Genomic DNA, 27,207 nt, shown 5'->3' with positions numbered 1-27,207 from the left:
CTTGAATACAACTGCATCTATTTTGTAGTTAACATAACAATTTTGATCGTTCCAAAAAACAGAATGTCGGATCAAAGCGGTTACGCTGGCCATTTATATCATTACAAATAGAGCGATACGTTGTAATCTGATCTTCCTACTGCTCTCCACTAGAACAACGTATCTCCAATCAGATTGTTGAAAAATTTAATAAACGAAAGGGATTTTTTCTGTATTAGCGCAAAGCAGATTGTTGAAAAAAAAAATTAAAAGAAAGGAACTTTTGCTATATTTTGGGAAAGATAAGATGCTGATTTTGTTTTTTGAATTCAAAAAGTATTTGAATGGAGTTAATTTGATTGACAGACATTAGCTGTAATGGAACCTCATGAGGTTTGCGTGAATCATGGAACCATTAATACAAATCACCATTTAATTTGGAAAAGATTCTTATTGCCATAAATATAGCCGTTTTTTACTCAACAGCCGATCTATATATCAATGTATTTCACTATATTTAAACCACCGAGATTCATCTAAAATATATTAAAAACCAGCTACGAATAGTAAATATTCAACTTATAGCTATAACTTGTTAGAGGCTACTAAAAGGTAGCTATTTGTGTAAGTTTTACAATTATGTACCGGTTTTATAACGTCAGGGGTGATGGTGGATTGATAGTAGGGAAAAGGGTCAAATATACCCCTCTACTTTAGTTTATTGGTTAAATTTGCCCTCCGTTAGTCAAAATAATCAAATATACCCCCTCTGTTAGCCAAAGTATACACATATACCCCTTGAATGGATAGAAATCCCAAATCAGCCAAAATTACTCAATTTTAATTAAAATTACCCGACCCGTCTCTTATAACCCGACCCGCGACCCCATTTCCTCTCCCTCACTGTTGCTTGCTCCATAGCCATCATTGCCGGCGAGCTCGTGACACCGGAGCTCCGGCGAGTGTCGTGGAACATCATTTTTTATTCGATTAGTTGTCGTGGAACGAGAACGATGATTTCGATAAGATTTCAGATATACCAATAGCTTAGGGTGCTGCAGTAGCATCCCATACCTAAATGACATTTACAGTTAGAACCGTATACAAACAGAGGTCAATGGCAGTAGCTAGATCAAGACAAGTCAGATGTCGAATACATGAGAAATCAACACTATGCTATCCAAGAGTGCAAAAAAACCCGCATCAGATCATGCAAATGCTGGTTCCAATCTTGAGGAGAACGAAAAGATGATGGCTATGACGTATGTGATGATGGCATTAAGTAAGAACATACTTATTATCACCGGAGCTCCGGCGAGCTCTTGAATGTTGAAAAAACAAACCTTGAAAGTCAAGTTCTTCGGAGCCATTTGTTTGCCCGCCTCTTTCTCACTTATGCTTTGATGTGATAGTGGCCGGAGCTCCGGTGTCACGAGCTCGTCGGCAATGATGGCTATGGAGCAAGCAACAGTGAGGGAGAGGAGATGGGGTCGCGGGTCGGGTTATAAGAGACGGGTCGAATAATTTTAATTGAAATTGAGTAATTTTGGCTAATTTGGGATTTTCATCCATTCAAGGGGTATATGTGTATACTTTGGCTAACAGAGGGGTATATTTAATTACTTTGACTAACGGAGGATAAATTTAACCAATAAACTAAAGTAGAAGGGTATATTTGACCCTTTTCCCTTGATAGTATAACGGAGGATATAAATGATCCTTTTCGTATAATATAAGGCTATTATTTACCTTTTCTGTTAATCAAAATAGTTGGAGTAATATTTATCAAAATCACCGGTACTTTCTTATCTTTTGGTATAACAACCAACCTACATAGCTTAAACCAACGTTTTTTGGGCAATTTGCATGATTGTTCTTATTCGGGGGTGATCTTTAATTTTTATCCCTCAAATTGCTGGTTTTTAATTTTTGCCTTTCTTCTAAAATACCCCGAGGTTCCCGATTCGAATCTCGGCTTAGTTAAAAAGAAAATTCGCAAGGCAGAGTTTCGTAGCAAAATTAGGCTTATTCGGGAATTAGGCCTTAAGGTCTAGCTTTTGTAGAATTCCAGCAGAGTAAAAAAAAAAAATTAGACCTTGCAAAATTTCGCAAGGCAAACTTTTGCCTTAAGACATGATGTGCCTTATAAGGCAAACTTTTCGTTTTTTTTTTTTTTTTTTTTTTTACTGAGCGGGGGTTTGAACCCAAAATCTCGAAATATTTTCGGCTACTTTTTTAAGTGAAGGACAAAAATTAAAGACCAGCAGCGTCTTTGAAGGCCAATCCGTGCAAAAAAATGACATTTTTCACGTTGAAGTATTAAGGACTGAACAAAGTTGTTCACGAAGAAAGAAAAACGTTTTATTGTGCTTTTAACTTTTGTACTGCCAATCCTTGGATACCACATTTGGAGTGGGGCTAGTAAAAATTACATCCTCCATCGATCAATTTATGCGGTAGTATTTGACTAAGCACGAAATTGAAGTAAAAATTAAATAATTTTAAATTTATTAGTTTAAAACAAGTCATAGATATTTGTGTGGGCTATAAATAATTTTATGAATAATAAAAGAAATTAAAAGTTAAATTCATCTCTAAATAAGAGTGTACTAACTTTTTTCTTTAGACCGATTAAGAAGAAAAAGTAATAGTACGGGCTAAACACAAGTTGAACCGTACCAAATTTTGCTACAATTAGTAGAACCGAGACTTAGGTGTGTATTTGGTATGGAAGAAAACATTTTTCGGAAAATATTTTTCAATTTTCTCATGTTCGTTTTGTAAAAAAATTTGGAAAATATTTCCTTTAGGAAAACAAGTTCCTTAAAAACGAGAAAATGACTTCCCTAATGAAAGTAGGGAAAACAAGTCCCACAAGTGACATTCCACCAACCACCCCACCACCATGCAACCCACTCCCCAGCCCCACCACCCCTAACTACCCAACTCACCCCCCTCCAACAAAAAAAAAATTAAATTTTTTTTCTTTTGGTTCCCCCACCACCCTTCCAAAACATTTAATTTTAAAAATTAAAAAAAAGTTTTGAAAAGTTTTTTTTTTTTTTGAATGTTCTACACCACCCACCCCCCACCACCCTCCAAATTTTTTTTTTAAAACGTTTTTTTTTTTTTTGGTTTTTTTAAACACCCACCCAACCCCAACCCCCACCCCGAAACCCACCACCCCTCCAAAAATATTAATTTTAAAAAATAAAAAAAAAATTGAAAAGATTTTTTTTGTTTTCTACACCACCCTCCAAATTTTTCTTTTAAAGTTTTCTTTTGGGTTTTTTACAGCATCCACCCAACCCCTCCTACCCCCTCCCGAATTTTCGACTTCATATATTTTATTTTACTTTTACAAAAAAATTCTCAAAAAAGGAAAGTTTGCGTGGTTAAATTTGGTGTGAGGGTGGGTGGTGGTGAGGGGGTAGTGGATGCGGGTTAGTGGGCAGTGGTTGGGTGGGGGTGGGTTATGGTTGGGAGTGAGGTAGGAGGGGGTTAGTGGGTGGTAGTTGGGTGGGGGTGGGTTGTGGTTAGGGGTGGGGTGGGTAAGAAAAAATTTCCCATTTTTTATAAAAAATTTATAAAAGTAAAATAAAATATATGAAACTGGAAAATTTGAGGGGGGTGGGGGGGGAGTTGGGTGGAGCGGTGGTGTGGGGGTGGGTGGTGGTGTAGGGTGGGGTGGGTGAAGATGAAGTGTGTCCGAGGGTGGTTGTAGGGTGGGGATAGGACTGGGGTGGGTGGTGAAGGGTGGGTGCTTGTGGTGGGGGTGGGGTGGGTGTGTGGTGTTGGGGTTGGTAGGGCTTGGGTGGGTATTATTCGAAAAATATTGTTTTACTAACCAACCGAACATGAGAAAATAAGTATGAAATTCACTTATTTTCTATTACCCAACCGAACATGAGAAAATAAGTAGAAATTCACTTATTTTCCAAGAATACATTTTCCGGGAAATTCACTTCTGCTCATACTAACCAAATTTTTTTATAATCCATCACTGAATGGGATTAGCGATGGATTTTGCTGTTTAGCTACAAAATTTGTATTAAAGACTATGGTTAAGTGTAGTTCAACCTTGCAAGGGTATTTCTGTCTTTTCAGCTTAGTTCCAGGAATCTGTTATGGGTGAAAATCACTTTCACGCCCCAACTTTGCTTTAAAAATCAAACTCCCTGGGTGAAAATCACTTGTGTTTTCACGCCCATTTATGTAATACATTTTTATATTTAATATAATATTTAACTCAATCTAGATATTTATAAATTCTTGTTTAACATTGACATTATAAGTAGAATAATCTTGAATTTTGATAAAATCTAATGCTATTTTTTAGGCCGATGCAATGACTATTTCATCCTTGTGTTTTCACTTCTCCATTTATGTAATACATTTTTATATTATAATATAATATTTATATTTTCAATCTAGATATTTATAAATTCTTGTTTAAGTTCATTGACATTATAAGTAGAATAATACTTTTACGAATTTGTGATAAAATCTAATGCTATTTTTTATGATTGTTATTTCAATATTATATGCATAAGTGTGTGTGTATATACATACACACACACTATATACATGTACATGCATGTGTGTATATTTAAGTCTCTTATTATCTATTGTTTATATAAATAAACAAGTAATATTTCTTAAATTATAATAAAATTCATTTACAATATAAATAAATCATTTTTAAAAATTTGCCTCTATTTTCGCATTACCAGCATAGAAATATATTCATAAAGTTATTACGACCTCTAATTATTCACTTGTATAAATAAATATTAAAGTTTTGGTTATTTTTAATAAATTAATTTTTTGTTTATTCTGTTAATTTAGTTTATTATAGAACATCATTAACTTATATACTCAATTAGTATTTCTCACTTTTTTCTTCGCCTAGAAGATAATATTTTTTTTATATGTAAGAAATTTGTTACATGAATTAAGAAAATAAAAAATACCATGATTTTAAATAAGTTAAAAAGAAGACAAAAGTTGATAATGTAAGGGTAAATCATTTTCACTCGTTATATATATATATATATATATATATATATATATATATATATATATATATATATATATATATATATATATATATATATATATTAGTTACGCTCTGTTTTTCCAAGTATTTAGAAGATTCAGCATGATTGAGTCTTATGTTGATTTGTCAACCTATCACAAGTTTGCGACTTTGCATCTTTATCTGTGTTTGGAACCGACTATGTTTAGCAAAGTTCAAATTATTGGTCTAAAACAACCAAAAGTTAAACAATATTTTAATAAGAGTATTGAGAAATAGTACTGCAAAATTAAATATTAAACGATAATATTTTAAATGAATTAATAAATTGGATTGAATCGTGCTAGACGCTACTCTAAGAAACTATTTTAGCAATATGAAATATTTCCCTAGAATTACATGAGCCTACCTCTAATTATAGAGGATACAGGAATCAGAAAAATATTAAATTACAATTCCCGCTCAATTAATATGAAAAAGGAAGTAAGGGAAAGTGAGCAATTAATATTTTATGAGGAAATATTAAAAAGAGGAAGAGGACGTGTGTTGATTATCTCAAGGCAAAGGAGAGCCTCTACTATAGGCACAATGAATGGCTTAATTATGAACAAGTGTCTATCTATATGTCCAAAACTTGCTTTGTAAATGGACATTCATCCATTTATTTTCACGAGTAATTGACAACTTGCATACATGACACATGGACTAATAATTTGCCAATCAACATTTTGATATACTACTGCATATGAATCCTTTGTGTCGGTTATGTTCTATTTTTTCAGAGTATTTAGAGGATTCAGCGTTATTTGATGTTGGTTGTCAATCTATCACAAGTTTGTAACTTTGCATTTTTATCTTGGTATGGAACTGATAATGTTCAGCACAATTCATATGATTTATCTAAAGCAACCTAAAGATACTCTTGACAGATGTGATATCGTCCGTTTAGGCAAAACCTACACTTTATCAGCTTTCATTCTTTTCATTATTTTATTCATATATTATAAATCTCCAATTAAACATCAATCAACTTCCAACGTATGTTTTATTCATTGAAAGGCTAAAAACACAAGTAACCAAGCTAGGGCAATTTTCACATATATTATAAATACACCGACCTTACTGGACCTTAAACATCTACCTAAGATTACTTCCAACCTAATATGTTGGTGTATGTTATTTTCAATAAATGGAAGGAAGAAACTATATATTATTGCTTTAAAAAGGCTAAAAACTTTGAACAATGCAAGTAACCTACAGCTACATTTTTATATTAATTTTCACATGGAAATAAGCCTTGGACCGTTATGAATGAAAAATACATGATTATTATTTCAATATGGCCAAAGTCTTACTGGACCCTAGATACCATCTTTTTTAGTGGTAGATAGAATACAAATAAGATTATTCTAAAAAAGATTTTACATTACATAGTCAATTAGCATAACATAGGTCTTTGTTGAGTCATATGTTGTTTTCATGCATATTTCACCATTCGTTTCCAAATCATAGAAGGATAATATCAAGAACCTCTATAGGGTTAGATATCTTGCTCAATATATATATATATATATATATATATATATATATATATATATATATATATATATATATATATATTATTTTTCCCCCAAACCAATGTGCCCTTCTAAAATCCAACATTTTCCCACTTGAACATTCAAAAATGAAATTACATATAATTAAGCTAATGATTATTGAGGTTCTACAAAATGCTATCTAATGCTCAATATGCAAAATTTCGAAAAGAACACTAGAAAAAAAGGAATTTGCTTGATTTGATTAATCCTCCAGTTTTATGTAATACATTTTTATATTATATATGATATTTATTTATTTTCTTAATCTAGGTATTTATAAATTCTTATTTAAGTTCATTAACATTATAAGTAGAATAATACTGTTATGAATTTGTAACAAAATCTAATGCTATTTTTTATGATTATTATTTCAATATCATATGCAGTAAGTATGTATATATGTATGTACATGCATGTGTGTGTATTTAAGTTTCACTTCTCTCTTATTCTCTATTGTTCATATATATAAACAAGTTTTGGTTGTCACTAATGGAATATTTCTTAAATTATAATAAAATTCGTTTACAGTATAAATAACTTATTTTTAAAATTTGCCCTCTATTTTTCACTTGTATAAATAAATATTAAAGTTTTGATTTTTTTTGTTTATTCTGATAATTTATTTTATTAAGAACATCATTAACTTATATATTCAGTTAGTATTTCTCACTTTTTTTTTCACCTAGAAGATAATATTTAATTTTTATAAGAAATTTGTTACATAAATTAAGAAAATAAAAAATATCATGATTTTTTAGGAGTAAAAAAATAAGACAAAAGTTATAATGTAAGGGTAAAATAGGCATTTTAAAAAATCAAGTAGGATAAAGGGGGTAGAATATCTATTGTTCAAAGTTGAGGGGGGAGTTTAATTTTTAAAGCATAGTTGGGGGTATAAATGATTTTCACCCACTTAGTTATTAGGAGTTAGGTTACAATTACTTAGTTGATTAGTCTTAGCTAATTGTTCTATATAGCGATGTATGTATGTCTCATTAGCCTTATTCAAGCGTATGAGATTACATTTCAATGATATATGAAAGTACTCTCTCTTCCTTCTCTCTTTCTCTCTCAAGATCCAATGGTGATCTGAACATCTTGAATTTGTCCGTCGTTAATTCCATTTTTTTTGAAGTAATGGACACAACCCGCCACTTTTCCATCAGTGATCAGTACTTGATCTTGTGCATCATTATGATGCTCATTGGACTTTACCATGTTATGTATTCGGAATCCCAATTATTTAATTTGTTAAAGTTTCAAGCCAGTTGATTATGGTGATGGTCGCGCAATTATGGAGAAAAGGGAGGTCGCTAATAGAAGTTGTGATGGTGAGATTCAAAGTGGTGGTAGTAATTTATGTTGTGGTTGGGTGAGATGGCATGTCAAATGGCATTGCACCTTGACCAATAGTCCGGCCATGTCGGATGGTGTTGTGCCATGGTGGAGGCCCTAACGGCGGAGGGGTATGTTTGCACCAGTTCTATAACGTCTAGGGCCAGAGCTAGACTGTCGATTGCGGGATTCGGCCAAACCTAATAACATTGATTCACACCATGTATTTAACTTTAAAGTGCATTGAATATGTACAGATTATAAATTTAGAATCCAACAACTTGAAAAAGATTAGCATTCAAAAATCATAAAATTCAAATTTCGAGCTCCGCCTCCGATAACATCGGGGTAGTAATGGACGGATAGTATAACGGAGGTATAAATAATCATTGTCACATGATATAGAGATATTTTTAAACTTTGTGCTTATTAAAACAAGAGTAATATTTATAAAAGAATCACTTTGATGAGGAATGATACTTCGTGTTTTGATGATTTGACAAACCTACTCGAGGAACCAGTTATGTCGTTAGAGGGACCAAGTACTCGATCAGGTCCCAAGGCGTCGTACGATCAACTCTATAGGTTGTAAAAGCCGCCGAACGTACTATAGCAGTGCAGCAGTACAGCAGCAGAGTTGCTGCAGCTTGACCAATGGTCCAAGGTTTATTATTTGTGATACTTTCACTCTCTCTCTCTCTCTATCTATCTCTCTCTCTCTCTCTCTCTCTCTCTCTCTCTCTCTCTCTCCACATATATAGACATCATGTTCCAAGGGAAAATTCATTCTTGCTGTAAAAATCAAAAGGAAAATTGTTTAGTATCTTTCTCAAATGTTGCTTGTAGGAAGTTTCCACCTTTCAAGGTGTGTTCGACAACAGTAGTCATTGCTTACTAGTTTGTTTAATCCAGGTCAAACCTTGTTCTCTCTACAACTGAAGATGTGTTAACACTTTCATTCTTTTGTTCTATAACTTGTAAACCTACTCTTCTCAAAAGGAATTAGTTGTTTTGTAGGTATTTTGAATTCTCAAATGTTGCTTGTAGGAAGTTTATCTTTACAAGCTTTTGAGTGGTACACATTGTCTGGTGGATGCATAGCTTTTAACACAGGTGTATTAGTTTGTTTGGTTTAACAACCAGCCCACATAGCTTTAATAAACATTTGACGTTGAAGGGTCAAGGACATAACAAATTAAACTGTCCAAATCATTGATTTTCATTTAATGTTGTTCACAAAGAAAGAAAGAAAAACGCCTTACGTTAGAATCTGTCGAAAACATTGGAAGAAAATGCAGTACATATTTGTACCGACAAGGGTGAGGGATTAAGACGTTGAAAATTTCTTGGGTTAAGCCACAGTTGTATCTCCTTCTTCAATCGGATTATGTGGCGATAGTTGGAAATCACCACAAGAAAATAATGGTGCGTGATTTTTAAATCATAAACATTTGTGTGAGTTATAAATCAGTTTTTCACGGTAAAAATATCTTATTAATGCTTACTTTGTCTGTTTGGTCCTAACCCCCTTAAACTATTTAAAATCGTAATATACCCCCAGGTCCCTCATATACTGTTTGGTGGATGCATAGCTTTTAACACACTTGTACTTTCTTATATTTTGGTTTAACAACCAGCCCACATAGCTTTAACAAACATTTGACGTTGAAGGGTCAAGGACAGAACAAATTAAACTGTCCAAATCATTGACTTTCATTTAATGTTGTTCACAAAGAAAGAAAGAAAGAAAGAAAGAAAGAAAAACGCCTTACGTTAGAATCTGTCGAAAACATTGGAAGAAAAAGTCGTTTCCTCAATAATGTGGCAGTACATATTTGTACCGACAATTCTTGGGTATTTGGAGCCACGGTAGTGAAAATTAAAACGTGGTGTTCGAAGCCATACGTATGTACTCCCTTCTTCAATCGGATCTGATTTTTTTATAAAATTTTGGCGATATTTTTTAAAATGTGAAAACTATATTTATATTCATATTTTAAGAAAATACAAATTTTTAAGAAAGAAATGAATTGCTTTAAAATTTATAATTTAAAATAAATCATAAACATTTGTGTGAGTTATAAATCATTTTATTAAATATAAAATTAGAAGTTTAAACTTAAATTAATTTTTAAATAAGGATGTATAACTTTTCTCTTAGATTAATTAAAAAGGAAAGTACGACACATAGATTGGGACACAAAAAATAATAATATAGGCTAAACTCAAGTTGAACCGAACCAAATTTTGGTACGATTAATAGAACCGAGTCTTGATCAACCCTAAACTGTCTCTTTAATGTTGTTTTCGCTTGTGAAGCTACACCTTTAGGATAACTATCAATTCCGTGATAAATATGCATATATAGGTTTTTTTTTTTTTTCAAATTTGATCATTAACTCTACACCTACCCTACGCTTTTTTGTAGGTTTTCCTTCAAATCGCTGAAGTGTGACATTATGTAACGACGGAAAGCGATAAAATCTGTCCAAACATTGTATTCATTAAAATAATACAGTACGATATAATACAACACAATAGTGCAATACATTATGAAATAATATGTAACAACCATCCAAACAATAAACAACCATATGTAACAACTAGGGGTGTACGTGGACCGGGTTGGTTCGAGTTTTTTAAAAATTAAACCAAATCAATGGCGTCAAATTTTTAAATCTATAAACCAAGCCAAACCAATAAAAGTCAGGTTTTTCAACCTCGATTTTTTTCCTTTTTTTGGTTTTCTCGAGTTTTTCTGTTTTTTTTTTCTGGAATGGTCTTCATACAAAACATATAACTTTTACTTCAAATATTTCTTAAGTCCTAGTAAAATACAACTAGATAATTAAGGTGTTTCTTAAGAAAATAACACAAAATGTGAGATGGGTGGTAGCATTGTATTAAAATATTCAACGAAAAAGATAATAAAATCGATTAAAATAAATATTGCTAATTCATAACCCATAAAGAAAATGATCATAATCTAAAAATACTAAGTCATGCTAAAATAAGTACGGCTAATAAGTATTGCTTCCTTCACAAAGCAAAATAAAATTAAGTTATATATTTTCACTCTCTAAACCAATTATGTAAAACTAAAGAATAGATATCCAACATTATTGTCATTCCTAGTGTTAGAATTGAATTTATTTTGTTAGCATTAGTGTTGAGTTGATTTTGGTTTGGACTTTATTTGAGTTACTAACATCTATGGACTATAAAACTTATTGACATTCAAAATTTTAAGTTCAAGCTTGAAATATTATGTTAAAAGACAAATGCTATGAAAACATATAAGAAATATTTATAAATTACACTACAAATAAATACTCTTATGTATAAAATGTTTTTAAAAATTGAATACATGTAATGTCGGTTCGGTTCGGTTCGGTTCGGTTCGACTTTTTTAGCTAAAACCAAACCAAATCAATTATGGTCGGGTTTTTTATTTCAATACCAAACCACTAGTCGGATTTTTTTCTCGATTTGACTCTAATTATAGGTTTGGTGCAGTTTGTCGGTTTTCTTTATACACCCCTATTAGCAACCATCCAAACAATGAGTCTCATCTACAGAATAATAAGGAGTTATCTCGACAAGAGGGGGTTGCTCGGATGGTAAACACCCTCCACCTCCAACCCGAAGATTATGGGTTCGAGTCACCAAAGGACCAAAAAGGGGAAGCTCCCAGGAGTGGGGTAAAAAAATAATAATAAGGAGTTCTAAAATAGGAGCCACCTAATAATGGTCTCAAAATGAATATTGGTTGATCCTTCAATCACAGTACTAAAAGGGGAGGCACGGGCTGTAATTCGTTGCTCCTGATGGAATCATTGGTTGCCCTCTTTTGGTAGTTCAGGTAAATAACCAATATATATCCTGCCATTTTTTCTTTCAAATCTTCCTTTATAGAGGGATAATTGGGAATTAAATAATTATCTTTTTTTTGAGAAAAAGGTCAAATAGAATTAACTTGAATTTGGGATCGCTATCCAAAATCTTAAGAAAATGGAAAGGAAATGAAAAGGTGGGATCTAACCCCCCCCCCCCCCCACCACACACACACATATATATATATGTGGTGTAGGATAGTTCTGCTCAGTGACTGAGTCAAACATCCTAAGAAAGCGATCTAGAAAAAATGTAAGAACGCCACATCTAGGATTTAATTTATGAGCTTATGTAATTCTTTAACCCCCTTTACCACAATATTTAAGCCTTTCTTATGTCAAGGGGTTTCAAAAGCTTTTATACACATATTTAAAAAATTATTTTTACCCTATTTACATATTGAGATTTTCAAACGAAATTCAATTGAGTCCCGTTGCTTGAATTTAACTCAGCAACTGCTTATTTCGATACGCAAGAAAAGAATTACCTGCACGTGGTTTTTAAACAAGAAAAAATGAATGCATGACATATGTCATGTAAATCAACTATAAGGGAGTAACAGGTCAAGTTTAAGTGTGTGGTTGAAAATTCAAAAAAGGTTGAAGGGATATTTATGTATCATCTCATTTAGCTAATATGCACTTGTAGTGTAAAGAATATTTACAAAGTCTGCTACCTTCCTTTTTTCAATTTATAAACGGTAATTGTAGTTACATGGTTAATATATAAAAGTAAAATCCTTAAACTAATATACCTCTATGCATAGGTGACCCGTTTTAGCTGTCGTGGATTTGCTGTTGGATTCAAAGTTAATCACACTATGATGGATGCATATGACTTTAAAATGTTTCTAAATGCATTAAGTGAATTAATTCAAGGAGCTTCTGCACCTTCTATTTTACATGTATGGCAAAGGCACAGGGGCCGCTCAAGCACATTAGGGGCCTAAAGCCATAATTTAATGGGAGGCCTTTATATATATATATATATATATATATATATATATATATATATATATATATATATATATATATATATATATATATATATAAAAACATAATATATATTTTGATTTAAAGTCTAATCTTCTAGTTTTTAGAGATGCAAATATATTATAATCTTTTTATAATCAATTAATTCTAATAATTCTTTTTCAATTAGTAATATAGCCAATCCATTTAATCTTTATGAGGCATTATTGAACTTAGGTAAGATCTTATCAATTCTAATTTTGAAAAACATATTTCCGTTGAGTCAACTATTACAGAATTATTAACATTATTCTATAAGCAATATAAGCATTTGAAAAGAAGCAAGTCTTTTTATTTGATCGAGTATATTGATTAGATTATTATCTTCTACTTGTATGATTTCTCTTAACATATTTAATTCAGGATATAAGTCTAGACCATCAATATCGGCGTGAGTGAGTGATTACTATGTTTTAAAAACATTCAAGGTTAAGGAAATATTTTAAAATTCTTGTCATCTAATGATCTCAATTTTTTACCATCATACAGAAAATCAATTTTTTTTTTTCATACGCTTCAATTTTTTTTATGGTAAACTTTTGCTAACTTAACAAAAAATAATATCTCGTACCAAATAGTCATACCCAATAAAAACTCAAAATTTTTAAGTTTGTATGTTGCTAAACAACTAGCTTTACTTTTAGTTTTTGGTTCCTCACTAACTTATACTAATTTCAATAAAAGCATCTCTTGTCGATGGAGCTTAAAATGATATTACTTTAGTACTTTAATTACGACTTTTCCTACATGTTTATGTCAATGATTTAAGAATTAGAATGAACACGCTATTCACAATCAAAAAAATTATATTCAGAGTCAAAAAATTATCTTTTCTTTAATATTAAAAAGATTACTTTTCTATTATAAATATTTAATATTTTTTTAAAGAAAACTTATAAACCTACTATTACTAAAAATGGGGCCCCCAAAAATTGGGGGCCTAAAGCACCTGCTTTGTTAGCTTTACCTTAGAGCCGGCCATGCAAAGGCATCTCCTAAGTGCTAGACCATCTCCATGTATTGCATGTACTCACCATGAGTTTGATGAGCAAATTGAATCAAGAATTGCATGGGAATCTATGGAAGACAAGTTAATATAACAATCATTTTTCTTTGGAAATAAGGAGATGGAAGCGATTAAAAATCAAGTTTCTCTAAATTGTGGAAGTACAAAATTCGACTTGTTAATGGCATTTTTGTGGAAATGCCGTACCATTGCTCTCGATTTGCACCCTGAAGAAATTATTCGTTTCACGTACGTTATTAACATACGTGAAAAATCACTAAAATTTGAACTTCCATCTGGATATTATGGGAATGTGTTCATTACTCCAGCTGCAGTATCAAAAACAGGACCGTTATGTTCAAATCCACTGACGTATGCAGTTAAATGGGTCAAGAAACTTAAAGATCATATAGATGAAGAATACATAAGATCAGTAACAGATTTAATGGTGATGGCGACCAAAAATTACAAAATCTTGGAATTTTCTTGTCTCAGATCCTAGATTTGCTGGAATTGATGAATTCGATTTTGGATGGGGAAAAGCCCATTTTTGGAGGAGTTCCAAAAGCTATATCTTTCGCTAGTTTTGGTGTTCCTGTTAAAAATGACAAGGGAGGAAAAGGTATTTTAGTAGCTATAAGTTTGCCTCCACTGGCCATGAAAAATTTCAAGAAGTTGCATACAAGATGACTTTCTGAAATGTGGAAGGAGTCAACATGATTTCAAAGATGTGAGGGTTTTTTTTGCCTTTAGTTCCACCTCATCAATGCTTGTTTTGGGAGTGATTAATTCAGAATTATGGAGCTTGTAATATTCCATACTTTTCCTATTAAGTATCTGTCCATCATGGATGATATTTATAAATCAAGTATCCGTTTCAATTTACGTGACAGTGCTGAAAAAATAAAGAACTGCTGGTTTCTCTTCAACTTGCAGACAAACAATGGGGGCTTGATGAGTTCAATAGAATTATACTTACCATAGAACGTATAATTTAGATATAAATCAGCTGAATTCCATTTAAAACTTTACGTAAATTGACATATATATATTTGGATAGTACAAAGGACAGAAGACTTGAAGTAAATACGGATCTTCTTCATTTCAAGCAAAGATTCTATGAAGACTTAGGATTCCACAATGTTCATATCTCCTGAAAACAGAGACAACAGTGCATAAAAGTTAGTGAGAATCAAAGGGATTTACTACAGCTCAGAAAACTCAAACCTTAGGTATATGAATGTATTTGGTAAAATTCATCACTCTAAACAAATAAACCATTTTAAGTTTTTACCCCAAGAGGCATCTAACCAAGAGTTTTAACTTCTTTTCTGATCACTGAATCAGACTTAAAGAGTATGGTTATGAAATGACAGCGAACATACTAATTTCAGGTTCAAATGGTTACGTAATCACAGTGAACATACTAATTTCACGTTCACAATTTTCGTATTTCTATCGCTTTTTTGTTTAAATAAAGGCTTAATGCATATGCGACCCCCTAAACTTGTCTCTTTTTTTCATTTTGGCACCTCAACTAAGTATTGTTCCTATCGAACCCCTGAACTTGGCCTCAAGTGTGTCTATCAAACACAATCCGACTTGCATAGCACATATGGTGAAGAACCACCACTTAAACCAATCAAATAACAAAATTGAAAAATGAGAAATCAAAATTGAAAACTAAAACTGGAAAATAGAAACTGAAACTAAAACTGGAAAATAAGAATCAAAACTGGAACCTAAGACTGAAAATAAAAACTTAAAACTGAAAAGTAAAACTGAAAAATAAGTAACCAAAACTGAAAAATAAAAATTGGAAACTAAAACTGAAAAATAAGAAATCAAAAAACTGAAAACTAAAAACCAAAACTGAATCCAAAACTGAAAATTAAAAAAAAACAAATCTGGCAATCAAAAACCAAAACTGGAAAATTAGAAATCAAAATTGAAAACTAAAACTGAAAAATAAAAACTGAAAACTAAAACTGGAAAATAAGAAATCAAATCTGGATTGGTTTAAGTGGTAGTTCTTCACCATATATGCTATGTAAGTCGGATTGTGTTTGATAGACACACTTGAGGCCAAGTTCAGGGGTTCAATAGGAACAACACTTAGTTGAGATGCCAAAATGGAAAAAGAAGCAAGTTTAGGGGGCCGCACATGCATTAAGCCCTAAATAAAGGTAATGTCCACACCAACTTGTGCACCTAGAGTGTTCCAGCCTGTACATGCTACCTCCCACAAATATAGATACTAAGTAACTCTGTCCACCACAGCTTAGCTAGATAGGAGACATTGAGAATTTCAATAATGGGGTATTCCGTGAATGTTACCCTTGAGTTTCGATACTTCTGAAAATTAAAATGATTCATATTCTTGAACATTACTTCAAATATATTTAGTATATTTGCTTCATTCAAGCTAGCCAAGCAAAAACATAAGGGAATAATGACTGAATATCAGAAGAACATACCATGCATGCATTTGATAAAGTAGTCCATTTCCGAGAAACATATTGCACTCTGAACCAAAGGCGATGGTTGTTGAAATGCAAAAAAGGAGAAACGGTGATGATCAGGATCATTTCTAGGCTTTGCAGTTTCAACCAGCCTCATCAATCCTTCTCTATCATAACACGGAAATGCATTCTGACCAGCAACATTAATCTCCTTATCCCATGCTGAATTCAGGATCTGCAGAAACAGAAAAGCATTCAAGAGGCAAGAAAAGAAAAAGTAACCTGTGCTCCACTGCTCTCTGAACGATCCCCAAGGGGGTTGTGTGGGGGTGTGCATGTGAAGGAGGAGATGAGTTTCATCTCCTAGGATATGTTTATTATCCAGAAAATGTTTTTCAATTTTCTCATGTTCGGTTGGTTAAAATTTTTGCAAAACATTTTCTCTACCCCACAAGGTTCGGGTAAGGTCTACGTACACCTCATCCTCCCCAATCACCACCATGTGGGATTATACTGGGTATTATGTTGTTGTATTTCTCTACGAAAACAAGTTCCTTAAAAATGAGGAAAAATGACTTCCTCAGTGAAAGTAGAGAAAACAAGTTTCACAAGTGACATTGCACATTCATCGTGTCCTCCCCACCCTCCAACACCTCATCTTCAGCCCCAACCGGTAGGCCGTAGCCCCCATCCCCACCACCCCTACCCCCACCTCCCATAGTATTCGTCTAGATTATGTACAGATGCTTTTAGGATAATATTTTTTGCTTACGTACCGAACTCAAGAAAATAAGTAAGAAACTACTTATTTTCCTGAAATACATTTTCCAAGAAAAATATTTACCAGGGAAAACTTTTTCCTTCATATCGAACACACCCTAAAAACTTGTTTTTACTGCCCCTTAAAGAGCGTTCTAGAAGGGATGTTAAAAAGACAATAACCTGCCAACTCAAACCTTCTGGATCTGCCAACGATTCATCAGTTTCTGGAACCTGAAGTCCTGAACATACAAACTTTATTGTTACAGAATGCTTTTTGAGAACCTCAAAAACTGAAGAATAGCCATCCTGGTTAGTCGGATTGTAATATCCAGCTGTGAGCTCTGCAGCATGGCTGCTCGTTCTGTACCACCAATAAATTGCAGGAATCTGCAGAAAAAAGAAAAATCTAATGTACCAGGAAAAAGATATGCCTCTATCCAAGTTCTTCATTCAACATGCTATCAATCTTTTAGACATAATTTATGCTTGTGCATCTACCTAGAACACCAGTGTCAACATGCACCAGCTAAGCTCAATTAACAAAGCAACATATAACTTAGAGCAAATATGAATTAAGTGCAGTCTTTCATTATTTCATCATGCACATACTTGATGAACTAAATATTTTTTAACAAAAAAAGAAAAAAGATCCTCCAATGAAAAAAGTACCCCAACCAACACTTCATGAGGGCTAAACAAATTCAAATTTGACCAAAAACCTATAGATGATTTGAACTACAAGACGTATTCTTAGGTAGTTTTGATGTCTCTATCTTCTTCTACTAAAAAGGATAGCTTATCTGCATTGCATTTCAAAAATTGGTTTAATTTATTCCAAAGCAAAGAAAGCTATTCAGTTTGGATGCAAAGACATGCATATTGCCAATTTCGAATAATTGGAGATGGATATTTGTCATTTGTGAAGAAAACAAAAGTTGTTATATAGAGATTAGGCGAAACAGGGGTCAAAAATTACGATGAGATGATTTAGGCCCATATGTATACCTTCACGACAATCTGGATTCCCTCAAATGCAAGAGTTGCCAGGGAGAGAACCTTATCAGCATGATCTATTAAGACCTGTCTATACCAATGGAGGAAAAATCTCCCGTAGTAGCTATCATAATCACCTCGCTCACAGAAGAATCCAGTTTCATGTGGCTTAGAATTGTAATAACCAGCATTATCAGGTCCCTTGGCCCAGAAAGAGTGTCCCCTTGATGTCGCAGCTTTTCGAAGATTCTGTAGAGAATATTTATCATAGCACTGAAACAGGAAAAAATTAAAGCCAGTTAGAGAATCTATTAGGACTGTATAATGGAATTGCACAATGAAAAACAAGAAGCAATAGTGCATTGAACACAGAGATAAGAGGAAAGTTCAAAGGTAGAAGCTACCCAGCCTAGGACCCAGAACTCTATGGTAGTATTACAGGTTCAATCATTGCAGAGATTTTAAAGTAGAAGCTGAACGATAACTAACCAAATCAAACAAAAAGAAAAAAAGCCGAGTATTCAACAAACTGATAAATCCAGTTAAAAAGTGTTCAAACACAATCTTCTACAGGGTTTTAAATGCATATTCAGGATGCTATTACAATTTTTATCCAGTTTAAAAGGAAAAATGCTATTAATCTGTATTGAGTAAAACCAATCTAAAACAGAACTGGAAAAAAAGGGCATGCTGTAGTAAACCTGTAAAAGCTATCATCATATTCACGAGTTAATTGCCACACCATATTCAAGCCTTTTTTATTTCCCGTCCTAATATTATAGACATGTCTCGTCAGTAGTCAGGTTCGGGCATGTGGAGGAGATGCACAGATGCCCTAGTGAGGAGGTGTGGGGAGGTTGGCTATGGTGGATATGAAGAGAGGTAGAGGTTGGTCTAAGAGGTATTGGGGAGAGATGATTAGACAGGACATGGCACACCTGCAGCTTACCGAGGACATGCCCCTAGATAGGAGGATAAGGAGGTCAAGGATTAGGGTAGAAGGTTAGTAGGTAGTACAGCGTTGTCTAGTTTCCCTTATCAGTACTGTTATTACTTATTATTACTCTCTTACTATCTTATTCTTCAATTTTATTGTTACCTGTTGTTTCCTTTGCTTCAGTTACCATATTATTTGTTGTTGCTACTGTTCTCTTCTCCTTTATTTTTAGCATGGCTTCTTCACACTGCATTTCCTTTCCATACTTGATTTTGATATGTTTTATTTGAGCCGAGGGTCCATCGGAAACAGCCTCTCTACGGCTCTACCTTCACAAGGTAGGGGTAAGGCTGCGTACACACCACCCTCCCCAGACCCCACTTGTGGGATTCCGCTGGGTATGTTGTTGTTGTTGTTGCTTGTTAGTGGTCACTTATTTCCTTTTAACTTTCATGTATCTTATTATAACAGCTCAGTAGTAACGCTCTTTTAGCTTAGCTCTAGATAATAGATATTAGGTGGTGACGAGGAATCAAGGGAAGTTTCTATGTGATGTTTTTTACTGTTTGTGTTCTCCTTAAAAAAGGTTATGCTTTAGTCAGGTCGAGCTAGGTAGGATATTTCCTTTGGATACAAATATTAGATTCAACATCAGAGAGAAACTGATAGTCCCTTATCACTTTTATGCATACAAATATTAGATACAAAGTAAGAGAGAAACTGATAGTCCCTCCATTGAGAAACTGATAGTCCCTCCATCACTTTTATGCAATAGTTTGACTCAAGATGGATAACTATATTTTTACATTATATGAAATTTTTCCATAGAAAAACAACAAATCACTTTATAAGTTTGACAATTTAACAACACGAAAATGATCCACTTGGGTTAACGAGGAACCAATCAGTGTCAGACTCGTGCATTTTCAGGCACACCAAGGTTATGAAACAGACCCAGGGAACAAAATTAAGATCGTTTTCTTAAAATATAGTCAGCGAAGACCAAGTAATATGACCAAATACATCTCAGCCTTCCTATAACAGATACCTGAAACTCACCAATACCAGGATACCTCCATCCCATCCTTTCAGAAAAAGAAGGGTACTTTAGCTCCCCAGAAGCTCCAAGTCCAATTTCAATAGCAGAAATTAGACCATCAGCGAACAAGTCATCAAATTCAGTGCGGAAGCTTCTCATCAAATCAAAGTAAACCTGCAACATTTTATTTTAAAATAGCGATCAAAATAAGTAATATTTAGTTACAATTTAGACGGTTTCTATACATTTTTCTTTTAAGTTCTCACTGTAATTTTGTCTCATTTTCAGCAAAGTCAATCATGCGGAGAAAACACTCTCTTATGCAGGAAGTGACATATCACATATCAATGAGACTTCTAAAACTAGTCTTGCGGAAAGTTCCTCGGAAAATAAAAATTATTCATTATTCAGTTGACAATATGATTACATGATTGGATAATATCTATTAGAGAGATATTCCCTTCAAAGAATCAGGGAACGTTAAATTTTCTCTCTTGAAAGGAATAAAGGAAAACTTAATACCTCAATGGCAGTTCTACCTCTTAATACTCGTTCTTTGTCGATGCCCCAGGATAGGCATTCAGTGTTCCTTCTTCCTTGACGATCAGTGAAGAATATCTCCTGATTGTCTTTTCCTATCTCCAGAACCCACTGAGGAAGGGATATGAACATGCCACTGGTGTCACTTCCTCCATTTTCATGAAATGCCATTACAACCTTCGTGGATAAAGAAGAAACTTGATAAAACACTCTATTTTTGGGTATCCAGCCATAAATATGCCTAAATAAGCTAGACCTCAAGAATTGTCTTAATGTGAAGCATAAAACGGGAAAGAACAGGGTTCTTCCCGCCAAAGGATGACTAACTTAAACTTGTTAGGAATGCCGACGCTTCAATATGAGTAAACATAAACAATGAGTGTTTTAGGACCTGCAGTTTCATCTTGAAATCTTGGATTATTTTGAACAACTCTCTGTAGCCGGACCACTCATATTTCTGAGGCACCCAGCTTTCAACGATGCCCCACCAGCAATTTACCACAACACCATCTATTTTTAAAGACTCAAGCTGCTGCAACTCCTGTTTAACACCATCAGGATCCATTAACTGGCAGAAGTTGTTGATTACACCACTCTGCCACAAACAGAGCCACGATTTAAGCATGGTTAATTAGAATGAAATTGGAATATGTATTGATATGAAGCCACATAATAGCAATTTGCTGATAAATAATCAGTTTCCTTGTGTTTCATTTTGACTGGTGAACATGGAAAGATAATTAACAAATGAGAGAAATCTCAAAGCTTGGTGTCCTCCTATTACATGTAATTGAGGAATATAAAGTATGTTAAGGAAAAAGATGCTTACAGAAAGCATAACAAAAACTGGGACGTATTGAGTTTCTGAAAAACCACTTCCATGCTCCCCACAGTGAAGGTCTTGCATAAGCTGCAAGAAATAACTAGTTAGATTTACTTTTTCCATATGTCCTCCAACAGGAGAACTAATGTAGCTCAACCTTCTATTAAAAATAGCTTACAAACTATACAAGCATGAAGCAACCATGCTGCATCAAGAACAACTAAGTCTGTTCTTTGCTGCTGAGATAAACTCATACTACTAGGCTCTTCGAAGTTTGAAGAGTTGATCTCAAATAAACTTCCAAATCAATGTGAGAGATGGAAAGAAGAAAGTCAACATTAAGATCGTCCATTGTTGTTGGAGGAAAAGTCAAAACCACTCAATTACATATGTCTAAGTGGAATAAGGAATTACTACGTCAAATATGTCGTCTCACAGGACGGGGACTTAAGTAGCATGAATTCAGACCCAGAGAGACATAAACTTGAGAAATAGGGACATGACACAAACAAGACAAGAAATTTTACCCTCATATATAACTTTATATGTTGCTTACCAAAAAATTGAAAAACAAAACACGACGTGCAGCTGACCTACTCTATCAATTTCGCAGGTTCCTGCACTATATTTAAGTCATTCAACATCACTTATAAATAGAGAGAAGAGAGGGGCGGAGGGGGGGTGTGATTAAGAACGCATCTAAAATCGTCCCAAATTCAAAAAGGAACATAAACCTGACACTAAACAACTAAAATTTAGTAGCAAGTCTCCTCTTCCCCTCTGATTTGGAGAATGGACATTTTATTTTATTTTTTTGAGAAGGAAAAATAGAGCAATGATAAAATAGAAAAATAGACGAATTTGTATCTTCATAAGTCTCATTTATGCTAAAACAATTCAATTAGTTGTTCTAACAATGATATAATGCAGTCTAACGAAAAGATGTGAAAAGGTTAGGATGGTGGAATACATCAAGATAAATAATCAACCCCAAAGCAACATTGAATATCAAGTTCATCCTCAGCTTATATGAACTTGATTTACCTGGCCTGCCTCTAAACATTCTGTAGAATCCATTGGACTGGTACTTGTGAATTTATCAACCTTCGTTTCACTTTCTGTGACTACAATAGAATCAAAAGAGGCTGGCGATAAACTCTCGTTGATCCTTGGAATTGATGGCTGACAGTCCACTGATGCTCTGGTTGAGCAATTTCTCAAGGAACTGCCAGAAACGGGACTCTCAACAGACATCACCTGATAAGGCCCCTATGAAATTTATTCAGTGGTAGTGATAATAAAGATATCATTTTTTGTCGACAATTTAAAGTTAAAACAGAATATCAAGAAGACATCGCATGCCAATGAGAAAAGATGCGGTGCAAGAAAAGTAACCCGGAGATAAATATGAATTTTTATGTATTATTTAAAAGCAATGTATTTTCAAACAACATCTTTAAAAAGATCATAAAGACATTGTTTTTTTTTTTTTTTTTTTTTTTTTGATAAGGAGTAAAAAGACCGTATAGACATAGATTCATGACTTTAGATTCTTCCAGAGGCATTGAAAATAACATGGCTAATTATGAAATGAATGATCCTAAAAAGAGTGTAAGATTTGTTAGTGATAACACAGGCATTTGGTTCTGGTACTTTTATTGTTGTTCTGTACATGCTACAAACTGAAAAAGTGCTCTCTTCAATTATTACATTAAGTGACTGTTATAGAACCACATACACAAGACTATGAAGGTACATCATCTTATATTTGTAGGTTTTCTTTATTTATTTTTATAAAATTACTTTTTTTTTTTTTTTTTTTTGAGAATGGTAATGTAATTTTTATAAAATATACTTTGATGGTTTCTTTTCTAATTTTTACAAAAACCTCAGTGCTCTTTTCATTATCCAGCAAATCACGCCATAGATCATTCCTTTAGTCCAGCATAGTTCAACATGGCCACTAGTTAAAATCATCCAACATTTTCTCACTTTCCCAAATTAGATAAGTTTATTGTTTACTTTTTTCTAATAAATACAGTATCATCCTTCAGGTAAATATTAGTAAGCTAGCAAATACTTCATAAGTCATAACCAATATACTTCAGAGTAAATCAGTGAATTCTACTTAACCCCTTAACCTTTTGGTTTTGGGAAAGAATACTTCCTTCACATTCAATAGCACAAAGAATCTCATTGACCTCAGAGTCAAGGAGAAAACACGAGAGTCATTCCCCGGAATTCCAAAAGGTCAAAAATGTATTGAGATCTATCAAGAAAATAACAAAAAATGGTCCCTTATGTTTTGGGATAGGTTAACAGTAGTCCTTTAAATATATTCCTGAGCAATTTTGGTCCTTTAAATTTGCAAAAAATGACCACTTTTGTTCTCCATCAGATACTTTACAAACTCTGTCGGTTAGAGTTGATGGAAAATGTGAAAAAAAAGATTGAGATCATACTCTCATTATGATCTCAATGCATAAGTGGTGTTTGGCAACCTTGTGCACACCTCGATTATTTCACTAAGTACCTGCTACCTCTCACCTACACAATCATTGGTAACTTTGTCCACCTCAGCTTAGGCAGATGGTAAAAAATCACCTAACGTCTTATGTCTCTGTTGAAATTTGAACCCGAGTCTCCCATGGTTTCACCCACTTACTAAGCTACACCTCTGGGGTCAAAGGGGTTCTCTATCCCATCGGAAAGGGGTACTGTTTAAAGGACTAGGTGTAATTAGGGGTGTTCATGGTTCGGTTTGGGTCGGTTATTGGTTGCTCCAGTCGGTTTTTAAATGTCTAAAACCATAACCAAACCGTAAAATAATAACCACCCGGTTTTTCCATCTCTCAAATTAGTTTCAAATGAAGTGCATTACATATTCTATAAAATGAACATAAGTACAGGGAAAGACATCAAAATTATGAAAAGAGATAGTAGGATTTTTAAATGCTTACGACTTAAAGATGACTTGGACAACTTTAAGACATGGGCTTAAAAACAATCAAAATTAAATTAATAATTAATATAAAATATCTTTAATTATTTATGAAAAGAATATTATACATATAAATAATTATAAATTTTATGTATATAATTATCGGTTTGGACCGGTTATTTAGTTATTTTTTACTATAACCATAACCAAACCAAATATTATCGGTTTTTCAAATTTAAAACCAAACCAAACCAAATGTCGGTTTTTTTATTCGATTTGGTTAAATTTTCGGTTTGGTTTTGGTTTTGGGAACAAAATTATCACTCTATGCTCCATTAACTGATACTTTTTCCATCTCTCAAATTAGTTTCAAAAAGTGCAGTACATATTCTATAAAATGAACATAAGTATAGAGACATCAAAATTATCAAAGGTAAAATGTAAAGATGAAAACTTTAGCAAAACACGTCTAAAAGTCTAATCTTCATACAACAACATAGAATCAAGCCAGCACTGTGTTAAGAAAATGAACATTGGACCTAAGTCATCCCGGGTCGAGACAATGACCAATTACATCAACCAATGTGGGACACTCTAACAAGAGGACTTATAATGGGAACAAAAGATACTATCTCCCGCAAGCGTGGTTTGTTGAGATGAGGCTATTAATGGAGGTCTCGGGTTCGCCGTCTACGACAACAGGGGATTTGCCGCCAGGTCGAGCTACCCCCGTGCGCACCCGGGTTATCTCTCCTTGTGTGGTTTGTGAGCTGAGGCTCACCCGGCGGTTCCGGCGGTTCATCAAAAAAAAAAAAAAAAAAAAAGATACTCCCTCTGTCCCAATTTATCTGACACTGTTCAAATTTCGAGAGTCAAACTTCTTCATTTTGATCAGACTTATATATATTTAGAAACTACATAAAAATCGTAAAAATATTTAAAGGGCATACAAATAAATCACGGTCAAAGATTTCCTTGTTTGACTCTCGAAATACAAAAAGCTATCACATAAATTGGAACAAATTGGGACATCGGGAATGCTAAAAGTATCCCTCTATCAGGTGGTTCACATAATTTAACACAATTAGATAATACTACAAAGAACTGATTTTCAGTACTCCCTCCGTCTTAATTTATGTCACACTCTTTCTTTTTTAGTCAGTCCCAAAAAGAATGACACATTTCCATATCTAGTAACAATTTAACTTTAAACTTCTCATTTTATCCTTAATAAAATGGTTTATAACAACACAAATATGTAGGCCTTATTTTGAATCAAAACTTTTCCTTTCATTCTTAAACTCTGTACCCAATCAAACACCTTCTGCATAAATTGGGATGGAGGGCGTACTATAAATCGCAATAATTGACAATTTAAAATATTTAAAGGGCATACAAATAAATCACGGTCAAAGATTTCCTTGTTTGACTCTCGAAAAGCAAAAAGTAAAAGTGTCACATAAATTAGGACTTGGAAGTATTAAGAAGCTGTTTGGACATGGTTTGAAACCATGGTTTGAAATCATGTTTGGACATACAATTTGAATTTCTTAAGTTGTATTTTTTCTTATAAACATAAAAGCCCCACAAGTTGTGAAAACTATCAAAATATTCTCAATTCTTATACAGTCTTACCAAATGAGCAAGTCATAGTTCATACAAAAACTAATACGCTATTAGAAGGCCTTTCTAAAAAATACAACATCAATTGATCAAACTTCAGTTTAATAAAAAGGAAAATTTAACATGAATAGTAATATAACTACTCTTTAATATAATCATGATAGACATAAATAAAGATTGGTAAATAATTAGTGAGAGTAATTGTTAAAAAATATCTACCAACTTATGGATCTTTTTTTACAAAATATAAACTTATAGGTCAAGTTTTATATTTAAAATTTTTAAAACCATGATTTGAAACCCCTAATCATAGCATGATTTGAAACAATGAGATGAAATGCATGTCCAAACGCTGATTTCATCTAATTAGTTTCAAATCGCATGTCCAAACGCCTACTAAGTTGCTCACATAATTTAACACAATTAGATACAACAACAACAACAAGAAGCCCAGTATTAATCCCACCATGTAGGGTCTGGGGAGGGTAGAGTGTACACAGACCTATTAGATAATATTAAAAAAAAACTTCAATTAAGTAGTAAATAAATTTAGCTCACCATATTAGAAGCATTATTATTATTATTGGGATTAGATTGTCTAAAAGTGGTACCATCAGACTCAACAATCCAACCAGCTTGTCTAGCAAGTGCAGCAATTACATCATTCATATCAGCTCTAACTGGTAATGGGAAATTCCCATATTGACGTAATCCTGCTAGCATTCTACTCGTTATTGCTCGCCTGTGACGTTCTCGAAGCTTCGTTCTTTCCTTCTCTTTTTCTCTCTCTTTTCTGTTCTTATTTGTGGTGCCGCTGTTTGTGGCCGCGAAGCCACGTGGACGCCGAGGTTGTGGGTGGGTCGGGTTTGGATTGTCATTCGGGTCGGGAAATTGGGGATCCGGGTCTTGGTGGGGATTGCTCATTGTTGCATTTCTTCAATAATTCAATTTGCTCTGAACTGCTATAGCTTGCATTTTCTGGTTAAGGGTGTGTTTGGTATGACGGAAAATGTTTTTCGGAAAAAAAGGTGAATATTTTATTTATTTGTTAGTGTTTGGTGATGAAGCAAAAAATATTAAAAGGATCAGCTTTGTCCCCGGCTCCGAAAATTTAATTCGAGATGACTATCAAGTCTTGTAATTATTAGAGTGACAAGTTTGACCAGCCAAAATTAAATTTCACTTAAAAATTTGATTAAGTTAATG

The 27,207-nt window shown here is 33.4% G+C and overlaps 1 protein-coding gene and 1 pseudogene across 1 annotated transcript; one reads left to right on the top strand and one right to left on the bottom strand.

The window, feature by feature from the left end:
- The first annotated feature begins 11,764 nt into the window (after window positions 1–11,764).
- LOC132066643 (methanol O-anthraniloyltransferase-like) lies at window positions 11,765–14,615 on the top strand (annotated as a pseudogene).
- Window positions 14,616–14,785: 170 nt separating this feature from the next.
- Window positions 14,786–26,933, bottom strand: LOC132057767 (beta-amylase 8). The gene is made up of 10 exons (XM_059450373.1): window positions 26,560–26,933; window positions 22,482–22,706; window positions 21,444–21,524; window positions 21,006–21,209; window positions 20,597–20,791; window positions 20,084–20,248; window positions 18,111–18,371; window positions 17,286–17,492; window positions 16,359–16,578; window positions 14,786–15,034 (listed from the first exon to the last, which is right to left on the bottom strand). The coding sequence occupies exons 1-10, from the start codon at window positions 26,923–26,925 to the stop codon at window positions 15,009–15,011; spliced, it is 1,950 nt and encodes a 649-aa protein (XP_059306356.1). The 5' UTR covers window positions 26,926–26,933; the 3' UTR covers window positions 14,786–15,008.
- Window positions 26,934–27,207: the final 274 nt, after the last annotated feature.

The sequence above is a fragment of the Lycium ferocissimum genome, chromosome 1, assembly GCF_029784015.1.
Source record: "Lycium ferocissimum isolate CSIRO_LF1 chromosome 1, AGI_CSIRO_Lferr_CH_V1, whole genome shotgun sequence".
Taxonomy (NCBI): Eukaryota; Viridiplantae; Streptophyta; class Magnoliopsida; order Solanales; family Solanaceae; genus Lycium; species Lycium ferocissimum.
This window is presented reverse-complemented; position numbering and strand designations above follow the sequence as displayed.

Coding starts and splice junctions, on each gene's coding strand:
- LOC132057767 (XM_059450373.1), bottom strand. CDS start 26,925: ATGAGCAATCCCCACCAAGACCCGGATCCCCAATTTCCCGACCCGAAT. Junction 22,707..26,559: donor ATAATAATGCTTCTAATATG/GTGAGCTAAATT, acceptor TAAATTTCATAG/GGGCCTTATCAGGTGATGTC. Junction 15,035..16,358: donor CTTTATCAAATGCATGCATG/GTATGTTCTTCT, acceptor CTCTGTTTTCAG/GAGATATGAACATTGTGGAA.